Below are 27,047 nucleotides of genomic sequence, written 5' to 3' on the forward strand. Positions count from 1 at the left end.
ATCCCAGAACCTGCAACACTGAGTGGACTGACACCCAGCGACTGTGGAGACATCTGCATATTTGCAGCTGCAGCATTGAGATCCTTTCTGGAGTTAGAAAGATTCTCTACTGGTGAGAGTCCAGAAGGGCTTCCAAATGAACCATCCTCTGTGAGGGAATTAAGGAGGACTTTTTCCAAGAGATTTGAGGTCGAGGATAGGCTGATGAGACCCATTCGGTTTCTGAACCAGAAAGAGAGTAAAATAATCTCCAGTCCCTCATTGAGATAACAGAACTGGTATAATTACCCCTGCCTGCAGCAAGGATTATATGGCTTTCTGGATCTGCAAGGCCTTGATCTTGTCAGAAGGAGGGCCTGTGCAGAAAAATTGGTGGGGAGGTCTTCGAAGGAATGAGAGAGCGTACCCCTGATTGACCACTTCTCTTACCAAAGCATCCTTGGTGGTTTTTACACCAGCACTGGGTTTTTACCAGCAGAGGGAGGCCCACCCCTTAAGGCTGCGGGTTTATCCTTTGGTTTGGAGGCCGGGCATCTTGTGCTCCAGGCCTATTTCTTAGCTTGGCAGTCTTCTTGGCAGCGGATAGCCTAGGGAAGGACTGCCCTTTGGATTTTCCTTGGGTACGAAAGGAGGAACTTCGAGACTTTGCAGGAACAGATGCTAAGGGCAGAAATACAGATTTGGATTTGGCCAACGTGTCAACAATCTTGTCCAAGTCTGGACCAAACAAAATCTCCCCATCATAGGGTAAGGCTCCAGGCCTTTCTTAGAATCGGCATCCGCGCTCCAATAGCGTAGCCACAGGGAACGGCGAGCAGACAGCCGCACCTGAGACCCTAGAAGTCAGTAAACTTGCATCCAGAGCGGCCTCACCGATATATATGCAGCCACATCCCAAATATGGCCGTCCAGTGACACCGGATTCTCTGGAACTTCCAAGGTGCCCTCATGTGTATCAGCCCAACTCTCTATAGCCTTACCTACCCAGGAGATAGCCATGGATGGCCGGGCAACAGCTCCTGAAAGAGAGTATATAGACTTTAGGCAAGTTTCCATCTACCTATCCGTAGGATCCTTTAAGGAAGAAATGGAAGGCATAGGTAACGTTGAACTTTTAATTAACCGTGTACCGTGTGAATCCACTGCAGTGGGTGATTCCCACTTCTTACAATGAGCCTCAGGAATTGGGTAACATGAGGTCAAACGTTTCTGAGGTTGATACCTCTTGCCAGGCGATTGCCAGGCCTCAGCTATGTGATCCACCAGAATACTGCAGAAGACACCTTTATCTGTTTAAACAGAGGGTGTTTAGATTAAGGGGCTGGTTTGTCATCCTCTATAACCAATGCGTATCTGACCGCACGCACCAAGGCAGGAATATTAATCCTTGACTTAGGTTCCGCCTCTTGCCGAGGAGAGTCGGGGTTAGAGGCATCAGCCACCTCTCCATCATCAGATGACATCTCAGATTCTGACAGCTGTGTGGATTGAGATGACAACACAGGACGCTTAGCTGGTTGAATGGGCTTCTCACTCTGCAACATGGTCTGAAGAGCAGTAGCGGTCGCTGCCAGACTCTGTACTGAGATAGAGCATACTTGCCGACATTATTGGGGAGATTTCCGAAAGCAGCAGGAGGGGACCTGCTGCTCTCCTCTTCGGGGGGCGGGGCCAGATGCTAGACAACATTAAGCCCCGTCCCCTTTACAGAAAACTCCCGCGATTCACTGTGTCTGTGGGGAGGGGGCAGGGCTAAATGATGCAATTTGCACCATTTATGTCCCGCCCCTTCCCTACGGACCCGAAAATTCCAAGTAAAATCTCCCCATCCTGCCCACTTCACTAGGAAGTGGGAGGGATGCGGGAGATATGCCTACTCTTCCAGATTGGTTCCCATCACCCACATCTCAAGGTCTCCCTGTGGACCCTATGGAGTCTGAAGAAGAAATTGTATTAAAGCTCTTAAACAAAATTGCAGTTACTTCAATGTAAAACAGGGTAGTCAATACTTCACAAACAAAAATGAAAAACTTACCTATTAGTTCTTTATTTCTGACATCCAAGGCCATATTCCGTAAAGCAGTAGCAACTGCACATACCACTCTATCATTGTCTATTCGCAGAAGCTCCACTAAAATTGGTAGACCTTTTTCTTTACGGACAGCAGCACGAATATAAATAGACCACTGCAAAATAAGTTATAAGAAAAATGTAGCTGTTAATAGTTTTTAGTTTAATACAGGTGTCAAACCACAGTTTATACATTTGATAGCAAAGGAACAGTTTAAGATGTAAAAGTTTAATTTACTCTATTGTCATGAAAAGCATAAAACTGTATAGGCCTTATGTACACAGTGCTGAGACACCACAGCACAAAGGGGCTGATTCAGCATTGCACGCAAGTGCAATGCTGAACACAGATTCCCGATTATCGGGAATCTGCACGTGCAAAGGACCCATTCTGCGAGTGTGCAGAATGCGTTCTAAGTAATCGCACACAGCCCTTCAATGTCTCTGCCTGATTGATAGGCAGAGGCATTTAAGGGGCGGTGCGGGAGCATTCCCAGAAACGGGGCTGTGCCCACCACATTTTCTGGGAATGGCAAGGCCAGGGGGCAGATTTTTGGCCCCGCAAGCCAGCCAGCCTGAGTAAGCTGAGGCTTACTCTGCTTGCTGGCGGCCCAGCGCCATCCACCATCACAACCGATGGTCGCGATGGTGATCCCAGCCTGCGACCTCGGTTGCAGTGCTGGGACCGCAAATGCAGCAAAAATGCCAGATGTAAAAATGCACTCGTAATGCTCCTCAATTGCAGAACCATAGCAAGGCACTCCTGCCGCACATGTGGCACCAAGAGGGGTCCAGGCAGTGGCGGCTCTAGGCACGGGTTAGTAGGGCCATCGCCCGGAGTGCAGCCCTGCTCCCTGCCTTGCTCGCTATAATTTGCTCCAGAGGAAAAGCACGCCCCCACCCTCCTGCTGGCGTTATTGGGTAAGCGCTCAGGGGGAGGGAAGGGGCACGGCTATGTAACAGGACAGTGCTGAGTGCATGGAAGCCTAACGCCAGTCCTGGGTCCAGGAGGAGATGGTTGAGTGAGGGACGGCAACCAGGCTGCCATTGTAGGCCCTCTTGGCCATGTGCCTTGGGCGGTGGCACAGGTCGGCTTTGCTCACTCATGGCTAATTTAAGACATTAATGAACATAAGTCAAGCAGTTGGTTATGAGAAATATTTTTTTCTTTAAATGACAGGGTGGTTCTAAAGTGGTATAAGGTTGGACTTTTGTGTGATGGTTTTGGTGTGTGCGTTTAGAGATTTTCTACATGCTCACAGAGCTACACGCACTTGATGGTATATAGACTAAAGTGCAGGTGTTTAGAAGTGGAGTTGTTGCCCATAGCAACCAGTCAGATTCTACTTAACATTTATCTAGCACCTTCTAGAAGATAATATCTAGAATCTGATTGGTTGCTATGGGCAACATCTCCACTTCTAAAATCCGCCACTTTAGTAACTATACCCCTTGCAATCTGCTGAGACATGTCCACAGAGAGAAAGTAGATTGACATAGACATACCGCTGCAAAACCTACATGCCTTGCTCTTCCCATTAAGTGTGCATCTTAAATGAGAATTTCTGTCATTGACTGTCATAATTTACATTATTATATTATAGATTATATAAAACAAAAAGAAATGGAGATGGTGTAAAATTCAAATCAGCTGAAAGTCACTTAGTGCACTGTGCAAACAGTAGGATTATTATTATCTAGTCATTTATAAAAGCACCACATTTTTAGATATTGCTGTATATTTAAAATTGTAATGCGCAAACCTGTTTTCCTCTTAAATCACAAAATAATGTTACATGAAGATTAAAAAATAAAATGATGTTTGAACAAAATATGTAACTGTACATGCAAATATTTTAGCACACTATGGGCCTGATTCAGACTTGGGAATAGAGGGCCTGATTCAGACCCAGGTCGCAAGCGCTGAGCGTTCGCAACTGGGTCGATGTTTGGCCACTGGGCATGCGCACGACAGAGCCGGCTCCGTCGTGCGCATGCGTGAGACCCGGCTAGCGATGGGTGCTCCGTCGCTCCGGGTCTCGCACCAAAGGGGGCGAGCTGTCGATGGTGAGTGACAGCTCGCCCCGTTTGGTGGGCAGGCCGGGGGGGTCCCCAACGGAACGCTTGCCGTTTGGGGGCAGCCCCACTGACATCACCAGTGATGTCAGTGGGAGAGCTTCCGGCTCTGTTAGAGCCGAAAGCTCTCTGGGGCTTGCGGCCATGAGACCCTACCACAAGGGTCTCGTCGCAAGCCCGATGGTCACCATGGTCTTGACCATGGCGACCATCAACCTGGACGCTCACTATAGCTGTGGGTGGTCACCCACAGCTATGCGAGCGCTCCAAAAAAAAAAATCGCCCTGATTCAGAGGGTCCGGCTCTGAATCAGGGCCAGAGTGAGATATCTCTCTCAACTGATCATCTTGGTGAAACCATGCTGCACTGCAGGTGGGGCAGATTTAAAATGTGCAGAGATTTAGATTTGGGAGGAGTGTTTCCAATCTGACATCTAAATTGTAGAGTAATAACAAAACTGTGCAGTATTTGTGGGCTACATGCAAAAGCAGCCAGTATTTACCCTACAGGTAAAAAAAAAAATATGTATTTACACCCCTTGCATTGCAATATGGTTTGTCCAGGTACACAGTTGAGAGAGATATCTCACTCTATTCCCAAGTCTGAATCAGGCCCTAAAGCCGCATACACACTAGATGATTTTTATGAACGATATGGACAATAACGATATCATTCATATCGTTCAGTATGTATGCAGTGAACGACCAATGATGCGCGCAACGATGTCTTTTGTCGTCCATATATGCAGGCCAATCTGACGATATCTTAAGACTTGCCTGTTCGGAGATGTGGCAGCATGACTTCACTGAAAGATATATTTCAGTGTGTACACCCAATATCGTTTGTCCTGCACTACAGAAAGTTCATCTTTCACCAATATCATTCATACAGCACATTGTCTAGTGTGTATGAGCCTTTAGTATACAACCCATTGCTTTTCTTTACTTCAAACTTTTGCAGAAAATCAGTTTGTATTAGTTATTAGGTGGTGATTTAAAATAGCAATGCATGGGATAATAGCCTGCAAACCAGAGCAGCCACTTCCATGCCTACTTAAGCAAGAATACAAGAGAAATGCATTGGGGAAAAAAACCTGAACCATTTGGCTTTATTTCTTCACCAAAACTACATGAAGGTTACTACAGAAGCACACCAAGGGCTAAACATTACTTTTCTGAAAGAAATCAATCACTTATAATACTTGAGACAGGATTTACATTTTAAATATTCTAACCATCAATCACAGTATGGAAATGCAGGTAATGCAATTTGTACAGGATTTCCAAACAAAACATCTCTCTTAAGCTTTATTTATACAGTAAATAACACAGTATGATTGTAAAAACAGGATTTTGGTACTTACCATTAAATCCCTTTCTCCGATTCCACAGTGGACACTGGAGTCTCAGTACAGTGGGGTATAGATGTGGGATAACTGGGAGCTGGCACTTTAATAAATTTGAATAGTAGCTAACTCCTCCCCCTCTATACCCCCCTACAGGTCAGTCTAAATAAACTGCGCCCGAGGAGAGCTGGAAATAAAATAACAGAGGCGAAGAGAACTAGAACATGCCTAAACAACTAGCAAATAAGTAAACAAATCAAGCAGACCTTGAAGAAAAAACTGACTGTCCAAACCTGGCAGAACAGTAACAAATGCAGGTGGAACAACGCCAGGTGGGCGTCCAGTGTCCCCTGTGGAATCGAAGAAAGGTATTTAACGGTAAGTACCAAAATCCTGTTTTCTCCTTCATCCACTAGGGGACACCGGAGTCTCAGTACAGTTGGGACGTCCCAATGCTCACATCCCGGGCGGGGGAGCGCTGAGAACCCTGCAAAGCAGCATGGCCATACTGTGAAGCAGAAGCCGCAAACGTGTCAAAACGGTAAAACTTTGTAAAAGTATGCCGGCCCGACCAAGTGGGCGCTCGACAAAGCTGGGTCAGGGAAACCCCGCGGGCAGCCGCCCACGAAGGACCCACCGAGCGCGTAGAATGCGCTATGATTGAGCTAAGTGGTTGCTTTGATGCAGCCAGATAGGCTTGTCTGATTTTCAGATGAATCCATCCTGAAATAGCCTTAGAAGCCGGCCAGCCAGGCCGCCCCATATCATATCGAACAAACAGCGTATCCGACTTCCGGAGGGATGCTGTCCTATCAAAATAAATCCGAACAGCCCGGACAATATCTAGGGATCTGAAAGCCGAAGAATCCTCTTTAAACACCGGAACTACTATCAGTTGGTTGATGTGAAACGCTGACACTACCTTAGGCAAAAAGGATAACTGCGTGCGTAGCTCAGCCCTATCCTCATGAAAAATGAGGTAAGGCGGACGACAAGAAATAAATCCGAACAGCCCGGACAACATCTAGGGATCTGGAAGCCCGAAGAATCCTCTTTAAACACCGGAACTACTATCAGTTGGTTGATGTGAAACGCCGACACTACCTTAGGCAAAAAGGATAACTGCGTACGTAGCTCAGCCCTATCCTCATGAAAAATGAGGTAAGGCGGACGACAAGAAAGCGCCCCTAGCTCAGACACACGCCTAGCAGAGGCGAGCGCCAACAGGAGAACCACTTTCCATGATAAAAATTTTCATTCCACTGTATGTAAAGGTTTAAACTAGGGATGTGCAGGCTCGGATAGGTTCGAGTTTGCACGTGGAGTTCGGATTTTTCCCTCCAAAAAAACGGAACTCAGAACGAGGCAAAACGTCATCTTACATGGATGAACATCATCATTCCTGGTCTTTTGTCCAGGAATGATGATGTTCGTCCATGTGCGATGATAGTGCTTAGATGTAACTTCCTTTCTAGCCCTTAACATAGTAGGAATCACCCTGGAAGGGATACCCTTCTTTCTTAAGAGAGCCCTTTCAACAGCCACACCATCAAACGAAGCTGCTTTAAGTCCTGATAAATAAACGGACCCTGTTGCAGTAAATCTTCTAGCAGAGAAAGAGGCCACAGATTGTCTATCAGTAGAAGACATAGGTTGGAATACCACACCCGTCTGGGCCAGTCTGGAGCCACCAACAGAACCTTTACCCCTTCTCGTTTGATTCTTTGCAGCAGACGAGGAAGGAGTAGGAGTGGCGGAAACAGGTAGACAAACTGAAACCGCCAAGGAGCTGTTAGAGCATCCACCGCCACTGCCTGTGGATCCCTTGTCCTGAGCAGTAACATAGCAGTTGATGGTTCAGTCTCAGTGCCATAAGATCTACCTGAGGGAGATCTTATGAAGGGCCATCATTATTGCCATGACCTTCGTGAACACTCTTGGTGCTGATGAAAGACCGAAAGGTAAGGCCTGGAATTGAAAATGAGAGGCCCGCATTGAGAACCGAAGGAATGCCTGATGAGGAGACCAAATGGGAATGTGGAGATAAGCATCCTTTATGTATAAGGATACGAGAAACTCGCCCCTCTATAGCCCTGCAATGACGGATTGCAGGCACTCCATCTTGAACTTGAAAGCCCGCAAATAAGGATTGAGATGCTTCAAGTTCAGAATGGGTCTCGCCGAGCAGTCTTGGAATGAAAACCTTGACCCTGCTGGTGGATAGGGACATGCACTATTACTCGAGAAGACAGTAGCTTTTGTATTGCCTCCTGTATAACAACCCATTTGTCTGCAGATGTCGGCAAACCGGTTGTGAAAAAACAAGGAGGAGGTTGGATCTGAAAATCCAGCTTCAACCCCTGAATAATGATATCCTGGACCCACACATCCTGGCAAAACTTGGTCCAAACTTCCATGAAGTAGCAAAGGTGAGCTTCCACCCTGGGGTCCCCCAGGAGAGAAGGGAGCGCGTCATTCTGGAGGCTTAATTGAAGCCTTATCCTGCTGGGAGGAGGATGCAGTGGCTCTACCCCTGCCTCTGGGACCATGGGAGATAGCGGGAGCGCCTCTGCCACGGCCCCTAAATCTCCCTGGAATACGAAAGGACCAAAAGGACGGTCCGGCAAAGGGCTTCCTGAGGGGAGGAGCAGCAGATGGTGGATAAGTGGACTTGCCACTTGTGGCTTGAGATATCTACTTATCCAGTTTCGTTCCAAACAGAGCTTCTCCTGTGAATGGCAGCGCTTCCACGGCTCTCTTGGATTCCGCATCCGCCTGGCATTGTTGCAGCCACAGGGCTCTGCGGGCTGAGACAGCCAAGGCCAAGGATCTAGATGAAAGAAAACAAATATCCTTAGAAGCCTCTCCAAGAAAAGCAGCAGGCTCTGCAATCTGTTCCGCTAGAGGGACCAGATCCTCCGCCGGAGTCCCAGTCTTAAGGCCCTCAGCGAGCTGCGTAGCCCATGCTTCCACCACCTTGTTGACCCAACAGCTGACTAATGCGGGTCGAAGAGACACCCCTGCTACAGTGTACATTGACTTCAAGGTAGTTTCTAACTTCCTGTCAGAAGACTCCCTTAAAGACACTGCACCTGGAACAGGGAGCACTGTCTTTTTAGACAGACGTGACACTGAAGGGTCCACTGACAGAGGTGTTTCGCATAAATGCCTGCTTTCTGCAGGAAAGGGATAGTATGATAAAAGCTTCCTTGAAATCTGAAACCTTTTATCAGGGTGTTTCCATGCGGAGGTAAGGATCTCGTCCAATTCCTCAGACACAGGAAAGGAGGCTGCCAGTCTTTGCTTTTGTAACACCTGGCGTATCGCAGCAATCAGCGCCTCTACTCGCTGATATACAGGCTCCGCCTCCTCTGGCAGCTGTTCCTCTATAGGGTCCTGTACCTCCCCTCCCTCCATATCAGGCATGTCGTCCTCTTCCGGATCATTCCACATAAGAGGATTCGGTATAAGTCTCCTGATAGGGACACAAGAGGACGATGCCACGGGAGGAACCTGGGTTGACATAACCCTTGTGAGCCCTTCTACAGACCTGGCTAAATACCGTGCCCAGTCTGGCTCATAGAAGGCAGACCTCTGAGATCTTTCAGCCTCTCTCCCTGCGTGAAGCTTCCAGCACTGTAGACATTTGAGACATGACTGATGTAATTTGATCAGTGCATGAATTTTGTAGGGATGCTGCAGTCTGTGTTTCTGAAGCACACTTCTCACACAACAGGGAACTGGATGATAGTCCCTGTGTAAACTTCTCTGCACAATTCTTACAGGAGAAAGTTTTTTTTTTAATTGAAGCATAATTGAAGCATAATAATTGTGTACAATGGTACAGAAAAAAAGAAAAAAAAATGACACATAAATGAATATCAATATCAATATAAACAATGACACTTTCATATCATGCATACAGAATAATCAACATCTGGAAGCTGATACATTAACTAATCAGCAAATATCTGTATCAATACATCATTGCAGTATAATCAAGAAAACAATATAAATGAGTATATATGAATAATTCTAACAAATTTTTTTTCTTTTCTTTTTTTTATCTTTTCTTTTTTTATTACTACACAAGCCCGAGTTCTCGACAACATTTCATATCTCTCAGCGGGAGGATTATATATATTAAGATAATATTGGAGGATCATTTGCAGAAATACGTGTTTCATACCAAAGGAGAAAGTTTTTTGTGCAGCCTTAGACCCCTTAGATGACATTCTACCACTTCACTGTACACAGCACACAGAGAAAAGTGATACAGACAAACACACACACACACACACACACACACACACACACACACACACACACACACACACACACACACACACACACACACACACACACACACACACACACAGAGACTGTTTGAAAAACAGATAGGGGCATAGAGGGAGATTATGCTATCAACCCCACCCAACCAGCCCTGCTTCAGAGACCAGTGCTATTAACACAATTGAAAGCTGTAATCAGTCCAACCTTATCTTTCACGGAGCTTCCCTCCTAAATAGCAGATCGATCGTATCGTAAGATCGTATGTACATTATGTGTCAATCGTGTGGCCGGGACTGCCAGAGAGCTGCCGGGGAGTTCAAGGGAAATCGTAAGATGAATCTTATCTTATGTTGGTCGTACTAGTGTATGGCCAGCATTAGTCGTACTAGTGTATGGCCAGCATAAGTCGTACTAGTGTATGGCCAGCATTAGTCGTACTAGTGTATGGCCAGCATTAGTCGTATTAGTGTATGGCCAGCATTAGTATATGATTTGCTCCACCAGTTTATTGCAAAGATAGAATGATTGTTAATATCTAAATAAAATGCCTGAAACTAATGGTGATCTCCCTGACTCAGTGTATCTAGTAATCTACCTGAGGCCAGACTGGGCTAAACACAGTGTTGTCATTATCACTCTTTCCGAACAAGGAGAAAACACTGTGGAGAAGAATAAGGAAGATGAAGATCTCCAGCAGACTTATGGCTACAAGAGTAGCTGTATGCCTAAGAATGTGTGATGAATTATAGAGGATATGTGATGAATGACATGAACCTGGTGGAAGGGAAAGAGTTACACTGTATCCCTACAGGGTTCCTTCAAGATGCTAGAAAACAGTAGATTGCATCATATCTACAATGCACAGTCACTTGGTAAAACATCCTGCTTTTAAGTCATGGGATAGCAGTATGTAAAGGTAATGGTAGGTAGCATCACCGTACTGTGACATCTTGGAAATGCCCAGACCTGCATCAGTTGCAATCTGACATCTCGTTGCTAGGTTGCTCATGGCAAGGTGACTTATGTGACTTATTGGAGTCCGAACAAGGCATGATAGTGGGTGCCCGACAGTTGGGACATTCCATTTGCAAAGTCAGCGGACATTCAACATTCCTCGATTTATGATATCATGTGTGTACCGGGAATACCTCATGGAAGGCAATACCACCCACTGTGGACAGCACAGTGGCCGAATACGGGTGCTTAATTATCATGACCAGCTCTGTCTAGCGTAGTAACAGACAAGCAACACTGGCTCAAATCACATCCACATTCAGTGCAGGAGATCAATGCAGCGTTCATTAGCTTCCATGAGATATGGGAGCAAAGGACCCACCAGAGTGCCCCTGTTAATACTACGACACCAGACACACCACCCCACCTGGGCTCTGTCACATTTGTGTGGTTTGTTTGTGAGCCCGAGCTATAGACACTGGTAGGCGAGGGTTCGGGAGTGCGTACTGTGAAACTGGAAGGTTTGATGTGGTTTCGAGTCATGGACTGGGAACAGAGAGATAAACAGATTTTCAGTACTTGGGAAGTTGGCAAAGACCCAAGGCAGAGGTGCAGAATCAGACATGTTTGGTGAGGCTGAAGCTTGCGATGCACATATAAGAGCAGAAGTGGAATTAGTTTGCGAAACCTCAAACTGTTGAGAGAATATCATTCCTGGAACTGACTGGAGTCCTTTACTGCATACTTGCCTACCCTCCCGATTTGGTCGGGAGCCTCCCGGAAATCGGGTGCCGCTCCCGACCTCCCGGGAAGGCAGGCAATCCTCCCGGCTGCCGCCCACCCCTCTTGTCCCCCACCAGCACTTACCTTAGAAACCCCCACAGCGGGGAGGGGGCGTGACGCGATTCACGCCGAATTGCGTCATTTTGGCTCCTCCCCCTGCTTTGCAATGCCTGTAATGTCGGCATTGTGTAGCGGGGGCAGGGCCAAAATGACGCGATCACGTGGCCCTGCCCCTGCTCCGCCCACAAGCATCATCTGGCCAGCCCCGCCTCCTCACGATGGCCATGCCCATTGTAATGCCGATCTGGCTGCTCCCTCCCGGAAGGGGCAGCCAGAAAGTCGGCAAGCCTGCTTTACTGTAACCAACAGATCGGAATGAATTGGGTCCAGAGACACTTGAACCGGCTTGAACCAGAGGAACCTTCCGACAGACGGATGGAACCGGATAGAGTGCCTGATTCAGCAAGGAACGCACGGATGCAGACGCACGCACCCGTCCACTGCGAGAATGTTAATCAATGCATACGCCTGGAGACCGCAACACAAGATGCAGACGCCCAGCCCCATACTATGCCGCCCATCTCCTTTTACTTACAGCCTGATCAGCACGCAAGACAGCATAAACATCGGTAACATCGAGAACCATCGGAACCATTAGCATAATAGTGGTTGACCTGACCTGCCGCAGGATTTTGTCCGCTTCCTGTGTACCGCTTATGGTATGGCTGCATATGCCACTGCACTGCCTTAATTATGCACGCCGCTATGCATGTGGAGTGCAAAAACATTGACCAAGTACCTGCGTTCTCTCCTGTGCGCTCCTTGCTGAATCAGGCCCAGAGTCCGGAAGGGCTGGAATCGAAGGAGCCTTTGGACAGATGACTGGAACCAGATACTGTCCAGAGGAACTTGAATCAGTTGGAACTGAAGGAGACAAAACCAGATTGGAATCGGATTTACTTGAACCAGCTGGAACTGGAGGAGACAAAACCGGATTCGAATCGGATTACTTGAATCTAATGGAACCGGAGGAGAGGATGGCCCTTCTTGGGCCTGAACCATGCTGGAAGTCACTAGGGTAGTGCTTTCAGGATGTGGCTGACAAGAGTCCATAACTGCCTTCATGGCACTATGAATCCCACCTGGGATATTGGCCCTGAGGACCCTGTCTGGGGTTGGCAACTCAGATACGTCTCTTGTGGTTGGCAGATCAGAGTTTTCTCCTAGAGCTAAAGGCTTGGATGCCTATTCTGAAGCTAGAACATAAGATAACCAACCTGGGATTAGATCGGATACCTCTACCGAGGCTGGTGAAACGAACGCCCCTTCTGGAGCTGCAGAGTCAGATGCCCCTCCTGGGGCTGGAAAATCTGATTCCTCTCCAAAGGTTGGAAAATCAGATGCCTCTCCTGAGGCTGATAAACCAGACTCCCTTCCTGGGGTCAGAACTTTAGAAAACCCTACTGGGGTCAGAACATTGGGTACCCCTCCTGAGGGTGGAAAATCATACGGGATATAGTCAGGAAGCCGATGGTCTAAATATCGACCGGCGGCTTCCCGACTGTCTAATCCCGGCAAAGTACTAATGACAGGCGTCGAAAACTCGAAGCCTGTCATTAGACCAATGCCGGGAGACCGATGCCCGGCATACCGAACGAAGGTAAGCCGGGTGCGGACTGCCACCAGGGGGGGATGGTTAGATTTTAGGGCTCCCAGGGGGGACTTAAGGTTAAGCACTCCATGGGAGGGTTAGGCTAGAGGAGGGGGGGTTAGGGTTAGGCACCCCCGGTGGGAGGTTAGGGTTAGGCACCCCCCTGGGAGACTTAGGTTTAGGCTACAGGGAAGGGGGGGTTAGGGTTAGACACTTAGAGGGGGGATAGGGTTAGGCACTTGGGGGGGAGTTTAGGGTTAGGCACCCCTAAGGGAGGGTTGGGGTGGTAGCGTTAGTAAATACTTACCTTATTAGCGATCAGGATCTTCACCTCTGCCGGGCTTCCACTGTCGGGATTTGAACCATGCGGCCGGCGGTATTAACTACTGCATCCAATCAGACTCTTCTCTTGACCTGAAAGATTTAAACATTCTTATTTGGTTCCCAATACTGGAATAGGGTCTTCTTGTCACAGGGCCCCAATCATGAATTAGAGTCTCCTTCTGGGCACCCTTCTTGACACCCCTACCAAGTGTAGTGGGAATGGAGACAGCAGAGACCACACCTTGTGAAGTGTACAATTTTTAATTAAGTCATCAGAATTTCCACAGTAAAGAAAGAGGTGGAACTCCTCGCGCCCCTGGCGTTCAGCTTCGGAAGAAGTCTGTAGCAGGAGTTCTTTGGTCACATAAATTTGAGGAGAGGTCTCCATAGTGCTGGGAGCACCTCCAATAATTTTGGGTAACATCAGTTTGATTCTGGATAGGAGATCCTGCAACTGTTCCAAAAGTTGATGAAGACTCTTAAACATTCGAGCATAACAGCAGTAGGGAGTTGAGGAGTCCGAAAGAAATTGAGAGAGGAAGAACCCCATTCAGGAGGCACAGCTTTAGCAGAAGTACCATTGAGCTTGTTTGATGTCAGTAAGTGAAGTTGCAAAGTGGGAGGAGGAGCTGAGACCACTGAACTGACAAATTGACTCACTGAAGAAGTTGAATGTGGGTTCGGATGAGTAAAGAGCCTTTAGGCCTGAGACATTAGTTTGGAGGCTATCTTGGCAATCCAAAATTTCTTGCAGAACCTGCACCAATTGTCGCTGAGATGACTTGAGCCCTTCAAGGCGTCCTACAATGTTTTGCAGGATATCGGCCCTACTACCATAACTGCCTGTCGAATCCATTGGGCCAATGCAAACTGTCACACTTGTGCGGTTTGCTTGTGAACTCAAGCTGTAGACACTGGCAGGTAAGGTTCAGGAGTGCATACATTGAAACTAGGAGGTTTGATGTGGTTTTGAGTCATGGACTGAGTATAGAGATATAGGCAGATGACCAGTACTTGGGAAATTGGCAGAGACCCAAGTCAGAGTTGCGGAATCTTACTCGCCGGTGGTGTTCACCAGTGACCCCCACAAGGGGATTTGGGCTTGGCTGCGCCCGACGTGCAGGTCACAGTCCTCTGTTTGAGTTTCCCTGTACTGGTTTGTGGTTGAAGCAATGAGAACACACTGGACAGCTATGTGTGTGAACCGGAATGGGACGAGACTGGATACATCAGGTTGGAACTGGCCCGGATGCACCAGAATCTGAATGGAGTAGATGCATGGGAATGGGACCGGCCTGGATGCACCGGAATGGGACCGGACTGGATGCACCGGAATGGGACCGGACTAGATGCACCGGAATGGGACCGGACTGGATGCACTGGAATGCGACCGGACTGGATGTACTGGAATGGGACCAGACTGGAGGCACCGGAATTGAACCGGACTGGATATACCGAAATGGGACTGGACAGGAATACTGAAATAAAACCGGATAGCAACTGGAGCCAGCGGTGAGATGGGAATCTGCACTGAGTAACAGAGATTTCTGCAGGAGCTCAGACAACATTGCACTGGCAAATTGCACAGTGTCGGGAACTTCCTTAAATACTTTGGGATAGTCAGGGATTGGGTAGTGGAGTCAGGTGACGGCAGATTGGGATTCCATTGGCTGTGAGTTAGTCTCCTGATTGAAAGCAACATGGCTGCGCCCATCTCTGATTTGGAGGGAACTCAGGCGTGGATCACACTGTTGGCATGCAAAGAGAATGGCAAGCACTAACGGACTGGAAACAATACCTTCACATGATCTCTGCATTCCGGTCCAGCATATCAGATGGATTGCGAAACTCTGCTTATAATCATGAGTGTGCAGATCTCACAGACAGAGAGTCCCTCAGGTGCACAATCAGGCTCCGATTCAGAGCCGGACGCTCTGAAAGAGCACTCGCTCTGAATCAGGGCGTCTTTTTTTTTTTTATGGAGCGGCCTCCTGGCCGCTCGCATTGCTGTGGGTTACCACCCACAGCTAATGCGAGCGGCCTGGATGATGGTCGCGATGATCAAGACCATCGCGACCATCGGGCTTGCAAGCCCCAGAGAGCTTACGGCTCAAACAGAGCCGAAAGCTCTCCCACTGACATCACTTGTGATGTCAGTGGAGCCACCCCAAATGGTAGGCGTTCTCAAGGGAACGCCTCTGTCTGGGCAGCCACCCCCTTGCCGCTCACGAAAGGGGGCGTGCTGTCACTCAACATCGACAGCACGACCCTTTTGGTGCGAGACCCGGCTCCGTTGTGCGCATGCGCTCTGGGCCACCATCGACCCAGTTGCGAGCGCTCAGCGCTTGCGACCGGGTCTGAATCAGGCCATCAGTCCAGAAGGGGAAATCCAGCAATTAGCAACACAGACACATGCCTGCATGCTGAACAGATCTCCAAGGCAGAGCCGTAACTAGACTTTTTGGTGCCCTGTGCCAGAAAGAGCATTGGCGCCCCCCTCATTTTTCAAATGGACATAATGCACCCAAAAAAGGGGAATGGCTTCATGTGGAAGGGCCAGGGAAGAGATAGGAGAGGCCAGGAGATGCTGGGGATGAAATAAGAGGAAGCTACAAGCAAGAATCATAATAAACAGAAATTTGACAGGCCCAAACAGCGCCCCCTGACCTGTGGTGCCCTGTGCGATGGCACCGGCCGCACTACCCTAGCTACGGCCCTGCTCCAAGGCAAATCTGGATAAACTAACCTGTAGAGCAGGTGGCAGAGGTAAGTCACAGGACAAACTAGTAAAATATAAGGGAAATAAGTCAGGATCATGACAGGCTCATGACATTGTTAAAAGGACCCTGGAGGACATGATGAGTCACGGTGCCATCCTGGCCAAGGGGTTGATATGCCCCTGTGTATAAGTAGATAGTGTACACAGATAAGAAAAGTTATACAATATCTATTTTCTACATGTTCCTCAAACATTGATATACTGCTTTCTACTAGTAGTCGCTATTCTGAAGATACAGTATTTAGAATTTGTGGCTAATTGTGTTAGCGCCATGTACAACTATGTGGAAGATATACATTTCTGTGCCATTTAATCAATCACACAGACCTACTTATGTCTGACATAGGACAACTTATATGAGTCACCATCGATTTCCAACAATTTTGTGTGATTTGACCTATTTTCAGGTTGAGAGTACCTAATATAATTTTCCATTCATGTTTAACAAAGTAGCAGAGAGTGATATTTTATTACTAGCTGAGATACCCGGCGTTGCCTGGGTTGAAGACTGGACCCTGAAGTACACCAGTAGCCTTTATTTGTTTACATTGTCCTTGCCTATAACCCCATTCCATTGATCCTGAAAAGTACCTCACTGTTTGTTAACATGCATGCAAACAGTGGCGTAACTATTTTGGCCGCAAGGGGTTCTGCTGCTATCATGCCCGAGTTGCCTCTGTGGCCCGCCGCTCTCCCTCTCTACATTTTTATGTATCATTTACCTCATTTTGGATTTTGTGACATAAAATATTCCTTTATTTATAGGATTTACATACCTTTATCTACAGTGTCACATCACATATTTTGCCTATTTTTGGAAATAAAATGCTGAAACGCTCATAACACCTTTTACCCAGTTTATACATTAATATTTCTCTGAGGAGTATTTATAAAATAAATTTTCTTACTTATATTTATGTTTGTACTCACTTGATTTTAAGAATCCATAATTAAAAAGGTATATTCTACTATACAACACTGATAGACATTAAAGAGTGCCAAAAAAAAGAGAGTAGTTTTTCTCTTCTCTGGTAAAATCAATAGTTACACTGTCTGTAGAGAGTACCATCTTGGGCCTTATTCAGCAAGGAACGCAAATGAGTGCACACATGCACTCGGCCGCTGCGTGTATATGCTAATCAGTGCATACGCATGGCAACCGCAGCACAAGATGCAGACATCCAGAAATACATAATGCTGTCCACCTCCCTTTACTCACAGCCTGAGTAGTCCGCAAGATAGCGGAAACATTGGTAACATCGCGAACCATAGAAATCATACGCCTAATCAGTGGTTAAACTGACCCTCCCACAGACTTTGCTACATCTCCTGCACGCAGTGAGAGCTCAGGCTGCGTGGGGTCTCAGAATGAAAAATGTATGCACGCTTCTGCAACGGCGTTAAAATGCACTGGCACGCCTGCGTTCGCACGACTGCACCCCGTCACAAACGGCACTTCTTGTCAATCACTGTTAGAGGGGTCTGCGTGCACGTTGCATCTGCTCTGTGTACCCTTTCCTGATCGCACTGGTTGGCTCGTGCATGCGAAGTGTGAAAACATTGTCCGACTGCGTGCGTGCGCACATTTGCATTCCTTGCTGAATCAGGCCCTAAATAACCTAATTATAAGTTGGTCATACACATCAAACTAATGGTGCATACACACGTAGTGATCAGCCAGCGATACAATATCACTGACTGATCATTATGCACCCTCCCTGGTGTGCTGGATGATTGATATCGAACATCCAGCACACCACCTACTTACCGACGACTATAGTGCTCAATGATTGCTGGTCCCTATAGTAACCTGCTCGATACTGAGCAAGTTGACCGGCATGCACGGCTGATGGACAATATCGTTATCGTCCATACGGGGCCGCACATCGCTGGTCGATGGTAAGTTGGTAGGGACCTTTTAAATTAGTGATTTAAACGATAATGGTAACGATATTGTTATCGATCAAATCGTTCTTTTAAATCGCTACGAGTGTATGCACCATTACAGTTTTACTAAGAGCTCAGTGTAGAGTCAAAACTTGTACCCTGTTTGATGTATTGAAACAGAATGCAGATGACATTAATACTTCTCCTGTGATTGAAATACTATTTAATTTATACTATTTTCTTAATATAATTGTGGGAAAATTATTGTTTAATTTTATTGAGAACAAATGTAGTTATTAATTATATTAAAGGGGCAATATTAATTAATTGCTAATTGGAGTTTATTATTTTTTTTTTATGATGGTGGCAACATTTATTATTTTATGGCTATATAAATGGTGCACACATAATAAAACAACATTACCTCATCATAAAGACAGTTTTAAACACCAAGTAACAATTTATTAATATTGCCCTTTTATTATAATTAATAAATAATAAATACAATTGATCTTATAATAAAATTAAACAATACATTTTCCCCAATATATTAATAAAATAGTATTTCTCTCATAAAACAATTATAAGTGTTACAATATCTGCTTTGTTATTTTTGGCGGTTTTAATCAAAACCTCTTGAAAAAACTTTTGCCAAATCGCCGTAAAACAGATGGGCATCATGGGTGGCTTACAAAACCCCAGCCAACCTGCCATTTAGTAATTTCCCCCTATGTACAAAATACACAGTGCTGTACAAAAAAAAAAAGAGTAATTTTTGTTGCTTTGCATGTGACTCAAAGTTGGTCTTTAGATCAGTTCTGCTAGTGCCAGATTTCTTGGCACCCTATGGAAAACTTCAACCTACTGAAGCGCCCCCACCACTGCCACCAATACCCACTTTCCAGCCCATCAGGTGAAAGTGAGGAGGCGTCGTCTTAGAAGTTCCACAGCCGCCACCTGCATTTAAGACATCCATAATATTGTAATGAGCAGACTCTGTTGCGCCCCCCAGATCCCGGGGCCTTAGACAGCTGCCTAAAGCTGCCTAATGGTAGAGTCGGCCCTGATAGAAAAGCTTAGGCAAACAAAACAAAAACAAAGTGAAAGGGCAGCAGCCATATCTAGTCCACAGTCAGTAGAGGCCTGTGGTCATATAGTCATGCAAGAAAATAAATTACAATGCCAGGACTGGAAAGTAAGCCCACACTGTATGAGAAAACTTCGACTAAGCATAGAGGGAACAAGCTAAATGCTATGGACAGAAAGAGGACAGGTAAGCAGCTCTTTGAATAACAGCAGACTTACTCCAGTGTGATTCACTTTAACATGACACCAGACAATGCATGTAAGTGTTTAAGATTGCTGAAATTGCAGTCTAATAAAGGGATGGACATCGGAAGCCTAGGGCAGTGGTTCTCAAACTCGGTCCTCAGGACCCCACACAGTTCACGTTTTGTAGGTCACCCAGAAGGTGCACAGGTGTGTTCATTACTCACTGACACATTTTAAAAGTTCCACTGGTAGAGCTGATTATTTCACTTGTGATTCTGTGAGGAGACCTGGAAAACATGCACTGTATGGGGTCCAGAGGACCGAGTTTAAGAACCTGTGGCCAACCATCGATGTTTCCAATTCAATGGAAGTACTTTTTCCATCGACTACTGGGAATTTGATGGTTGTCAGCCATCGGATGCACATTTCCAATGCCCATCCGATGGCTGGCTGTGGGGTAGGAGCACACACTGCTGCACTGCATAGCAGACAGCGGGTGTGCAGCAGAAGAATTGATGCCAAGCGTATGGACACGGCTTCTATTCTCAGTGTAGGGGGAGCCTGGGGGCATCTCAGAGAGATGCTGGTCACACCCCCACAGCGACGTGGGTGGGGTGCTGCGAGGCTCTGCCCCCTTTCACAGAGGCTCTGCCCCTTTTCACCAGTTAGTATAACCATCGCGATGGTTGCAATGTGATGGCTAGTTGCCATCGTTTTTCTGGATTTGATGTTGGAAGCATGGCAACTATTCCGATGTTCATTCTAATACTGACTTGAGTCGTAAACCTATATGCATACATGCTTACATAGTATCCAATTGCTGTCCTCGTTCTGTACCAACATGGGTGCACAGTATTTAGTGACATGTTCACATACTGTATACTGGAAATTAAAGAAATTAGTGCATAGAAAACTTTTATGAAGTGCACTGCATAAATGCAAATGCACCTTATTAGGACCAGGACTAGCATCCCAATATTGCCCATTATATGTTTTGCTGTTAATACCGAAGTGGTAATTTCTGTGTATTGGCATTTTCCTACATTAGTCTGATTGCTGCCCACCCTGATGTTTGCATTCTGACTTTTGACCTTACTGGCTCACTATTATGGACCCTTGTTTTGGACATGACAACATTTCGCTATATTCTAAATTTCTTGTTGACCAGCTGTCACTGTCTTTGGCATGCTCTCTTCTGTCTGATGTCTAAATTAAATTTCCACTATTAGTTAGCACCTGTGACTCATGTACCTACAGCAACTTACTATCAGTATATCAAGCTTTCAGGGAAAGGAGACCCCCTTCAGGGAGACCCCCTTTCAGGGAAAGGAGAACCCCTTTCAAGACTGAAAGAAAATCACAGAACACCCAAATTTCTATGTTCCATGAGAACAAATCTTTCTCTTTTGGTATTACAAAAAGTGTAATAATAAATTGAAAATAAAGTGCTTCACTACATTTTTTGGATCCTAAGTCAAATAGTTTTAACACCTGGAAGACACACAGACACTGTTTCTCAATCAAAAACGTTTCCCATTACATATATAGTGAAGGAAATATGGGCACTATGAGCTTAAAGAAATATGTGATTGACTAACAGGGTGGACTGACCCACAGGTATACAGGGGAAATCCTCATTGGGCCCCACCCTTTCCTCCAGACAGTGCACTCAATTTATACATTATTAATAGAGGGTCAGTTGTGGAGCAGGCTCATAGATGAACTTAAGTTCTTGGTTTATTTATATTTAACCCCTTAACCACTTCCCAGGCGTGGTCACATCAGATGCAGCCACACCAGAATGGGCTGTACCTGACATGGTCACATCTGATGCAACTAGTCTGAAACACCCACTAGGCGGCTACGGGAAGCTAATCTTCCAGCAGCCACCTATATCAGAGGGGTCTGCCGGCCCCTCTGCTCCCCTGGCTCTCCCCTCCAATGGGCAAGACGGCGTTGCACGGACACTGGCAGCCATGATCCATCAGACATTCTGCGCCTACCATAGGCAGGTGCAACGTCCAATGGAGTGGCCGACAGTGCTCCAACTATGCGTCTTTGCACGCACACTGGCAGAATTGTGGAGCAGTCGGTGTGCGCCTCAATAGGACACCCATCAGGCGTGGCATTACCATAAAGACGTAGTAGCGAGTGCACCAAAAGATGCAGCTGCTACTGCAACTGTGTCCACCTCTGAATCACCCCCTAAATGACGAAAGGGGTACGTGAAGGATGACACAATGGTACTCTTATAGGTGACATTGATGAAGATGCTACAGCTATGGAAGAAACTGTAGAGTATTGCTGTTGCTTGTTTGCATGCATTTGTTTGCTCTATTGGTACTTTATTATATGCTTTGCCTGCTTGCTTACTAGCTAAGGAGAACTAGAACAACATATTGTATAACTTACCTTCCAACTTCCTGCAGCTAAGTTTTGCAATGCTCCAGCTGCACCTTCAAGGGTGTCTGGGTTTGAGCACTCAGAAAGAAGTGTGAGGTAGGGTTTAACTATTGAAGGATGCCATAGCATCTGAATTCCTTTTGGTGGATCTGCACACTCAGGAAAGGGTCCAACTCCATCCCACTGTTTTAAGAAAAAAAAAGAAGATTAATTTTCATAGTTGACTGGATCGTAAAATAAAAACATCTCAGTCACTATTATTATTACTATGATAACATGACACCTCTCAATATTTGAAATGACCAAAACGTAAAAGTACATTACATTGCATTGCAAATACTGATACACTGTATGCAAGCATGTAGGCAGATTTGTAAATACAACACAGTAAGTAAACACAGTGGGGCTCATGTAGAGTTGACCACGTTTCATGTCAAAAGCACAGATGTACTGTAGAATGTGTTAAAAAAAAGGTGCAAATAGGCATGTATGCTGAGTCAGACGCATCCCAAGATGCAGCTCTGTAACAGTAGTGTATGTGCCAGGTTTATACTAGGAGAATACAGTAACATATGTGCTTGACTTATGTCGGGAGCTGTGGCTTGACAGTTTTACTAGTAAATGCTAGTGTCTGGACTGTGTTATTAATAAATGCGAAAGCAGCATTTAAAAATTAAATGAGACTATTCTTGAATGGAAATATCAATGAATGCATATAGATGCTGCAACTTTATATAATACAGCAACTTATGAATTAAATACATTGGGAGGGGTCCAGATACAATCCATCAATTAGATTGATGGATTGCATCTGGACCCCTACCAATGTATATGTATGCATATTTTGCACCAGGGTTCGAGCATCCGCAAGGGAAACGCATCCTGACAGGGATATATACATGCCCCGCCACATCTTTACCTATAGCACAGCTTATCACACCATGCATTGGGTGAAACGGACTCCTGCGATCGGAGACGTGCATTTGCTTCTCTATAGGAATGAATGGGAGACGCACTCCCACAAACGGAGATGCGTATACGCGTCTCCAAAGGACTGAATGGAGACGTACTCCCGCGATCGGGGGTGCGCCATAGCATATCATGTCGCATAGCACAAGGTGCGGGCACATTTGTGGCGCGATCAGCCACAATGAACTTGGGCGCATCTGTAGACTTCTTTGTGCAAATGTGCAGTGCTGAGATGCGTACAGCCATGAGCCCCAGCATGCACACATGCTATATAATAAACTCATTTATATCCTTATTTATAACTTCCTCAAGCTTCTTGCTATCATTCTCATTCTGACACTGCTTATCCATATGCCCCTTCAACTTATACTTATTCAAGATATCTAGACAAGGAGGTAGTCTACTGTAAGTATAATTTTGCCCCCACGTACACATATTAAGTTCTGCAACCTCCACCCACACCTCCTCCAACCACATAATTAAAATTCACTTTATTCAACTCTATTCACCTGTTTCTCTTCTCTGTACGGATGTCTTATACTACCATTCTTCCTGTACCTCACAAATTCACAATGTCTCTGTATGGCTGCTATCCTGCCTTTCTTTACTTTATACTCATTAGTCATAATGTACTGGTTTGTCAGTGAGCCGCCTGAATTTCAGGGGGTCCTCCCGGACCTCCATGAGAGTAGACCACGTTTCCAGATGTGCTTATCTTTTTTTATGAAGCGCACAGGTTGGCACCATGGGGAGGTATGGTGAGGCAATTCAAGTCACTACACCGCAGGGGGCATAGTACCATAGAGGCGATCTACTTCATCATGGCCTTGCAAGATGATGTAAATAACCCCTTCTAGTACCCCTGGCAAGGGGCTACTTATCTGAGATTGGCTAAGCCTTGTAAAATAATTGATTAATTATTAATTAGGGTAGTGGAGAACAAGGAAAACAGTAAATAAAGGGTGTAAGAGGGTTGCATGATAATTCAGAAATATAATGAATTAATGTTTTGGTGAAATAATGTTAATGCACAATAATAGGACAAGTTCTTCATGATGAATAATAGGGGTTATTTATCTCAAATTAGCCATGGATTCCAAATTAACACCAAGGAATTATCTTTGTCCATGGAGGTGGAACTTGATCTTCTCAATGTGTACCAGATAACATTTTTAAGAACACATTAGTGGTGTCGCTCCAACTGCCTCCAAGATTTAGCGACTAAACACTTGAACATGTAACGTCCCTTTAACCTCTAAAGGGATCTTAGGTTACTAATCTCCTTGATGTCTAGGATGTACCCATCCTTAACTGCACGTTACGTTCACTCGAGTATCATACATGCCTACCCTCCCACGGGCAGATTTTTCGGGTAACCCCCCGCACCCCCGAAAGGGTAGGCACTTCTCCTAGTGAAGTGGGCAGAATGGCGAGAACTTCCGCGGTGATCGCGGATCCCTGTGTAGGTGGTGGGGCTTAATGACGCGATTCTGCATGAATTGCTTCATTTAGCCTCGCCCCTTATGTAAATTTACGCCAATTGCAGCAGTCTTCCACAAAGGGGGCAGGGCTTAATGATGCAAGACACCAGGCCCGCCCCCCATCATGACCCAATCTTTCTCCTCCCCAGGTTCTCCCGGCAAGGAGATAAAAAATGTAGGCAAGTATGTCAAGTATTGGTAGTCAGTATGGGCCTACTTGGGAAAAGCCTATTACATCAGTATAGTATGTATTGCTCTGAGTTATATGCACAGTATCCTTTGTTTAATAAAATCCTTTCAAACTTAGGATCTTTGATCTCTGCTGCTTCATACCATTTTCTCGGTTAACTACACACTCACTTTTAAGGGATTTAGTCACTTTTATAGAGAAGTGAACCAATGACTTCATTCATACATTACAACGTTGCTTGGAAATGTAAAGTACACAAATTTATACATTACTATATGAGAAATTAACTGAACGAAAGCGTAACACAGGTCATTAATGACAGATTTAATTCCAAAAATATTTAGTGACCGACTATATTTAGCTCACTACTCTTAGGGGTAAATTTACTAAAGTGAGAGTTTTTAGAAGTGAGTTTTAAAAGAGATGTTGCCCATAGCAACCAATCAGATGCTAGCTATTATCTTCTAGAAGGTGCTAGTTAAATGTTAAGTAGAATCTGATTGGTTTCTATGGGCAACATCTCTTCTAAAACTATATTCTAAAAACTCTCACTTTAGTAAATTTACCCCTTACAGTACAGCATGACTCCCAAAGTCTTCTGTAATGTTAATGTGCTTAACACTCCAACAGCATAAATATATGGGCTGCTTCAGGGCATTGCATTATTACACATTTTTTCCTTTTTTGCACTTTTAGCACCTTTATCATTTGTTTATTATATATGTAACAGTTTTACAAATCTGTTTTTCACCTCACTTCTAACATATGCAGTAGCTGCTCCTATCTATCTAACACTCTTTTACACTTCACCTTTCTCATTAGAGTGATGCCCTGGGGTAGCTCAGCTGGGCTGGTTTGGAGGTGCCTCGTGCCCTGGACTTTAATCCCAGTATGTTAGAGACCTACCCTAAGAGGTTACCTTGACGTGTGGGTAGGCCCATAGCCTTGGCTATAATTATGCTAAAACCTCTATTTATTGCAAAATGTTATTGTAAAATGTATAATATACAGTATGTAATTAGTTGGAATTGTGCACTTGTAATTTCTCCTTTTTGTGTCTGCAACATTAGTCTCAACAGGTAGCACCTCCCATTATTTATATTCAGGGTGTGCAGTCTAAAAATATAAAATATATGGTTACCTGGATGCTCCTGCTGCTAAATGTTTAAGCATTGCAGAGCATATGCAGTAGTGTACAATTTTACAGTTTATAGTAATCACTGTCATATTCTAGGGAGAGACTGCAAAAGTATATGTTATGACTTCCCAGAAAAAAGAATTAGCAAGAGTAAAAAAAAACCCAGAGCCTAGACCAGTGGTTCCCAAACTGTGCGCCTTAGCACATGGGGTGTCCTGGAACACTTGCAGGGGTGCCTCAGGTTGGCGGTCCAGCACCAAATCAAATTATTTATGGTCAATGTAATGTAAATATGTGGACAAACAGAAGGTCAAACCTGTCCACCAGCACATAACTGAACCTAAGGATGACGGGTAAGCACAATTTACTTCACTTTACTAAATTTTTTCGGAATTTCTCAATAACAAACTTTTGGCTTAGGGGTGCCATGAAAACAATGCTGATACTCTAGGGCGCTGTGGTTCAAAAAAGTTTGGGAACCACTGGCCTAGACTATAGAGCCTCCTGTTCTTTGACTGCAGCTATAAAGAGTTAATTAGGCTTACTATACTGTAATGTATCCAAGTGCATAACAGATAAGAATACTTTTGTTTGGTTTAGGGCAGCTAAAAGAAACAGTATCTTGTAGTGTCTGTGATATGGACTCCACCATAGGAATAACAGCTTAACCAATGTAATAATACTGAATTATGACTCCAATATATCCTTTGGCTATTTCTAAGCATAAAGCTAGGCACACACTGACAGGAATATTGGCCGATCAATTGATCAGTCAATATATCTGCTGCCCGTCGGTGGGTGTGTACCTGCGATATGTCTGTGAACAACGTTGTTCACAGACATATCGCATTGGCTGTGCTGCACAGCCGATGGACAGATATATCTGCAGACATATCTGTACATTGGCAAGTGTGTACGGGCGGTCTGCAGACCGCTCGTACACATGCAGCGGCAGCTGCAGGAAGGGCGGCGGACCCGTCCCCTCCTACACACTGAACACAGATGATGGTTGTCCAGTGTGTACGAACAACCATCATCTGCAGATATATCTATTTAGTGTGTACCCAGCCTTAATTTAAATGTCTCTGGGGTCTATTTACTAAGCAGTGTTAGGAGACAGAGTGAAAAGTGATATGAAAGTGATAAGGTGCCAGCCAATCAACTCCCAACTGTCATCTCACAGGCTGTGTTTGAAAAATGACAGTTGGGAGCTGATTGGCTGGCACCTTATCACTTTCATATCACTTTTCACTCTGTCTCCTAACACTGCTTAGTAAATAGACCCCTCTGTATGAAACTCCCCCAGCTCCTTCTTCTGACTCGCTGGCTCTGCTTAGAGATGGCTAGTGAGTGAGTGTCTCAACACAATGACTCAAATCATTCAGATGTTCGAATGATTCGAGTAACTCAGTGTTTGGTGTGTCGAGACACC

The 27,047-nt window shown here is 45.5% G+C and overlaps 1 protein-coding gene across 7 annotated transcripts in view; it reads right to left on the reverse strand.

Moving 5' to 3' along the window:
- CTNND2 (catenin delta 2) overlaps nt 1-27,047 on the reverse strand; it is a 708,944-nt gene that overhangs the window by 161,636 nt on the left and 520,261 nt on the right. For all 7 annotated transcript variants that reach the window (XM_088445725.1, XM_088445723.1, XM_088445721.1 and 4 more), the window contains 2 exons: nt 21,847-22,020; nt 2,036-2,186 (listed from right to left, as the gene is read on the reverse strand). In XM_088445725.1, coding sequence (XP_088301851.1) covers nt 2,036-2,186; nt 21,847-22,020 — 325 coding nt within the window. The remainder of the gene's footprint in view (nt 1-2,035; nt 2,187-21,846; nt 22,021-27,047) is intronic.

The sequence above is a fragment of the Taudactylus pleione genome, unplaced genomic scaffold, assembly GCF_031769625.1.
Source record: "Taudactylus pleione unplaced genomic scaffold, aTauple2 ptg000386l, whole genome shotgun sequence".
Lineage (NCBI taxonomy): Eukaryota > Metazoa > Chordata > Amphibia > Anura > Myobatrachidae > Taudactylus > Taudactylus pleione.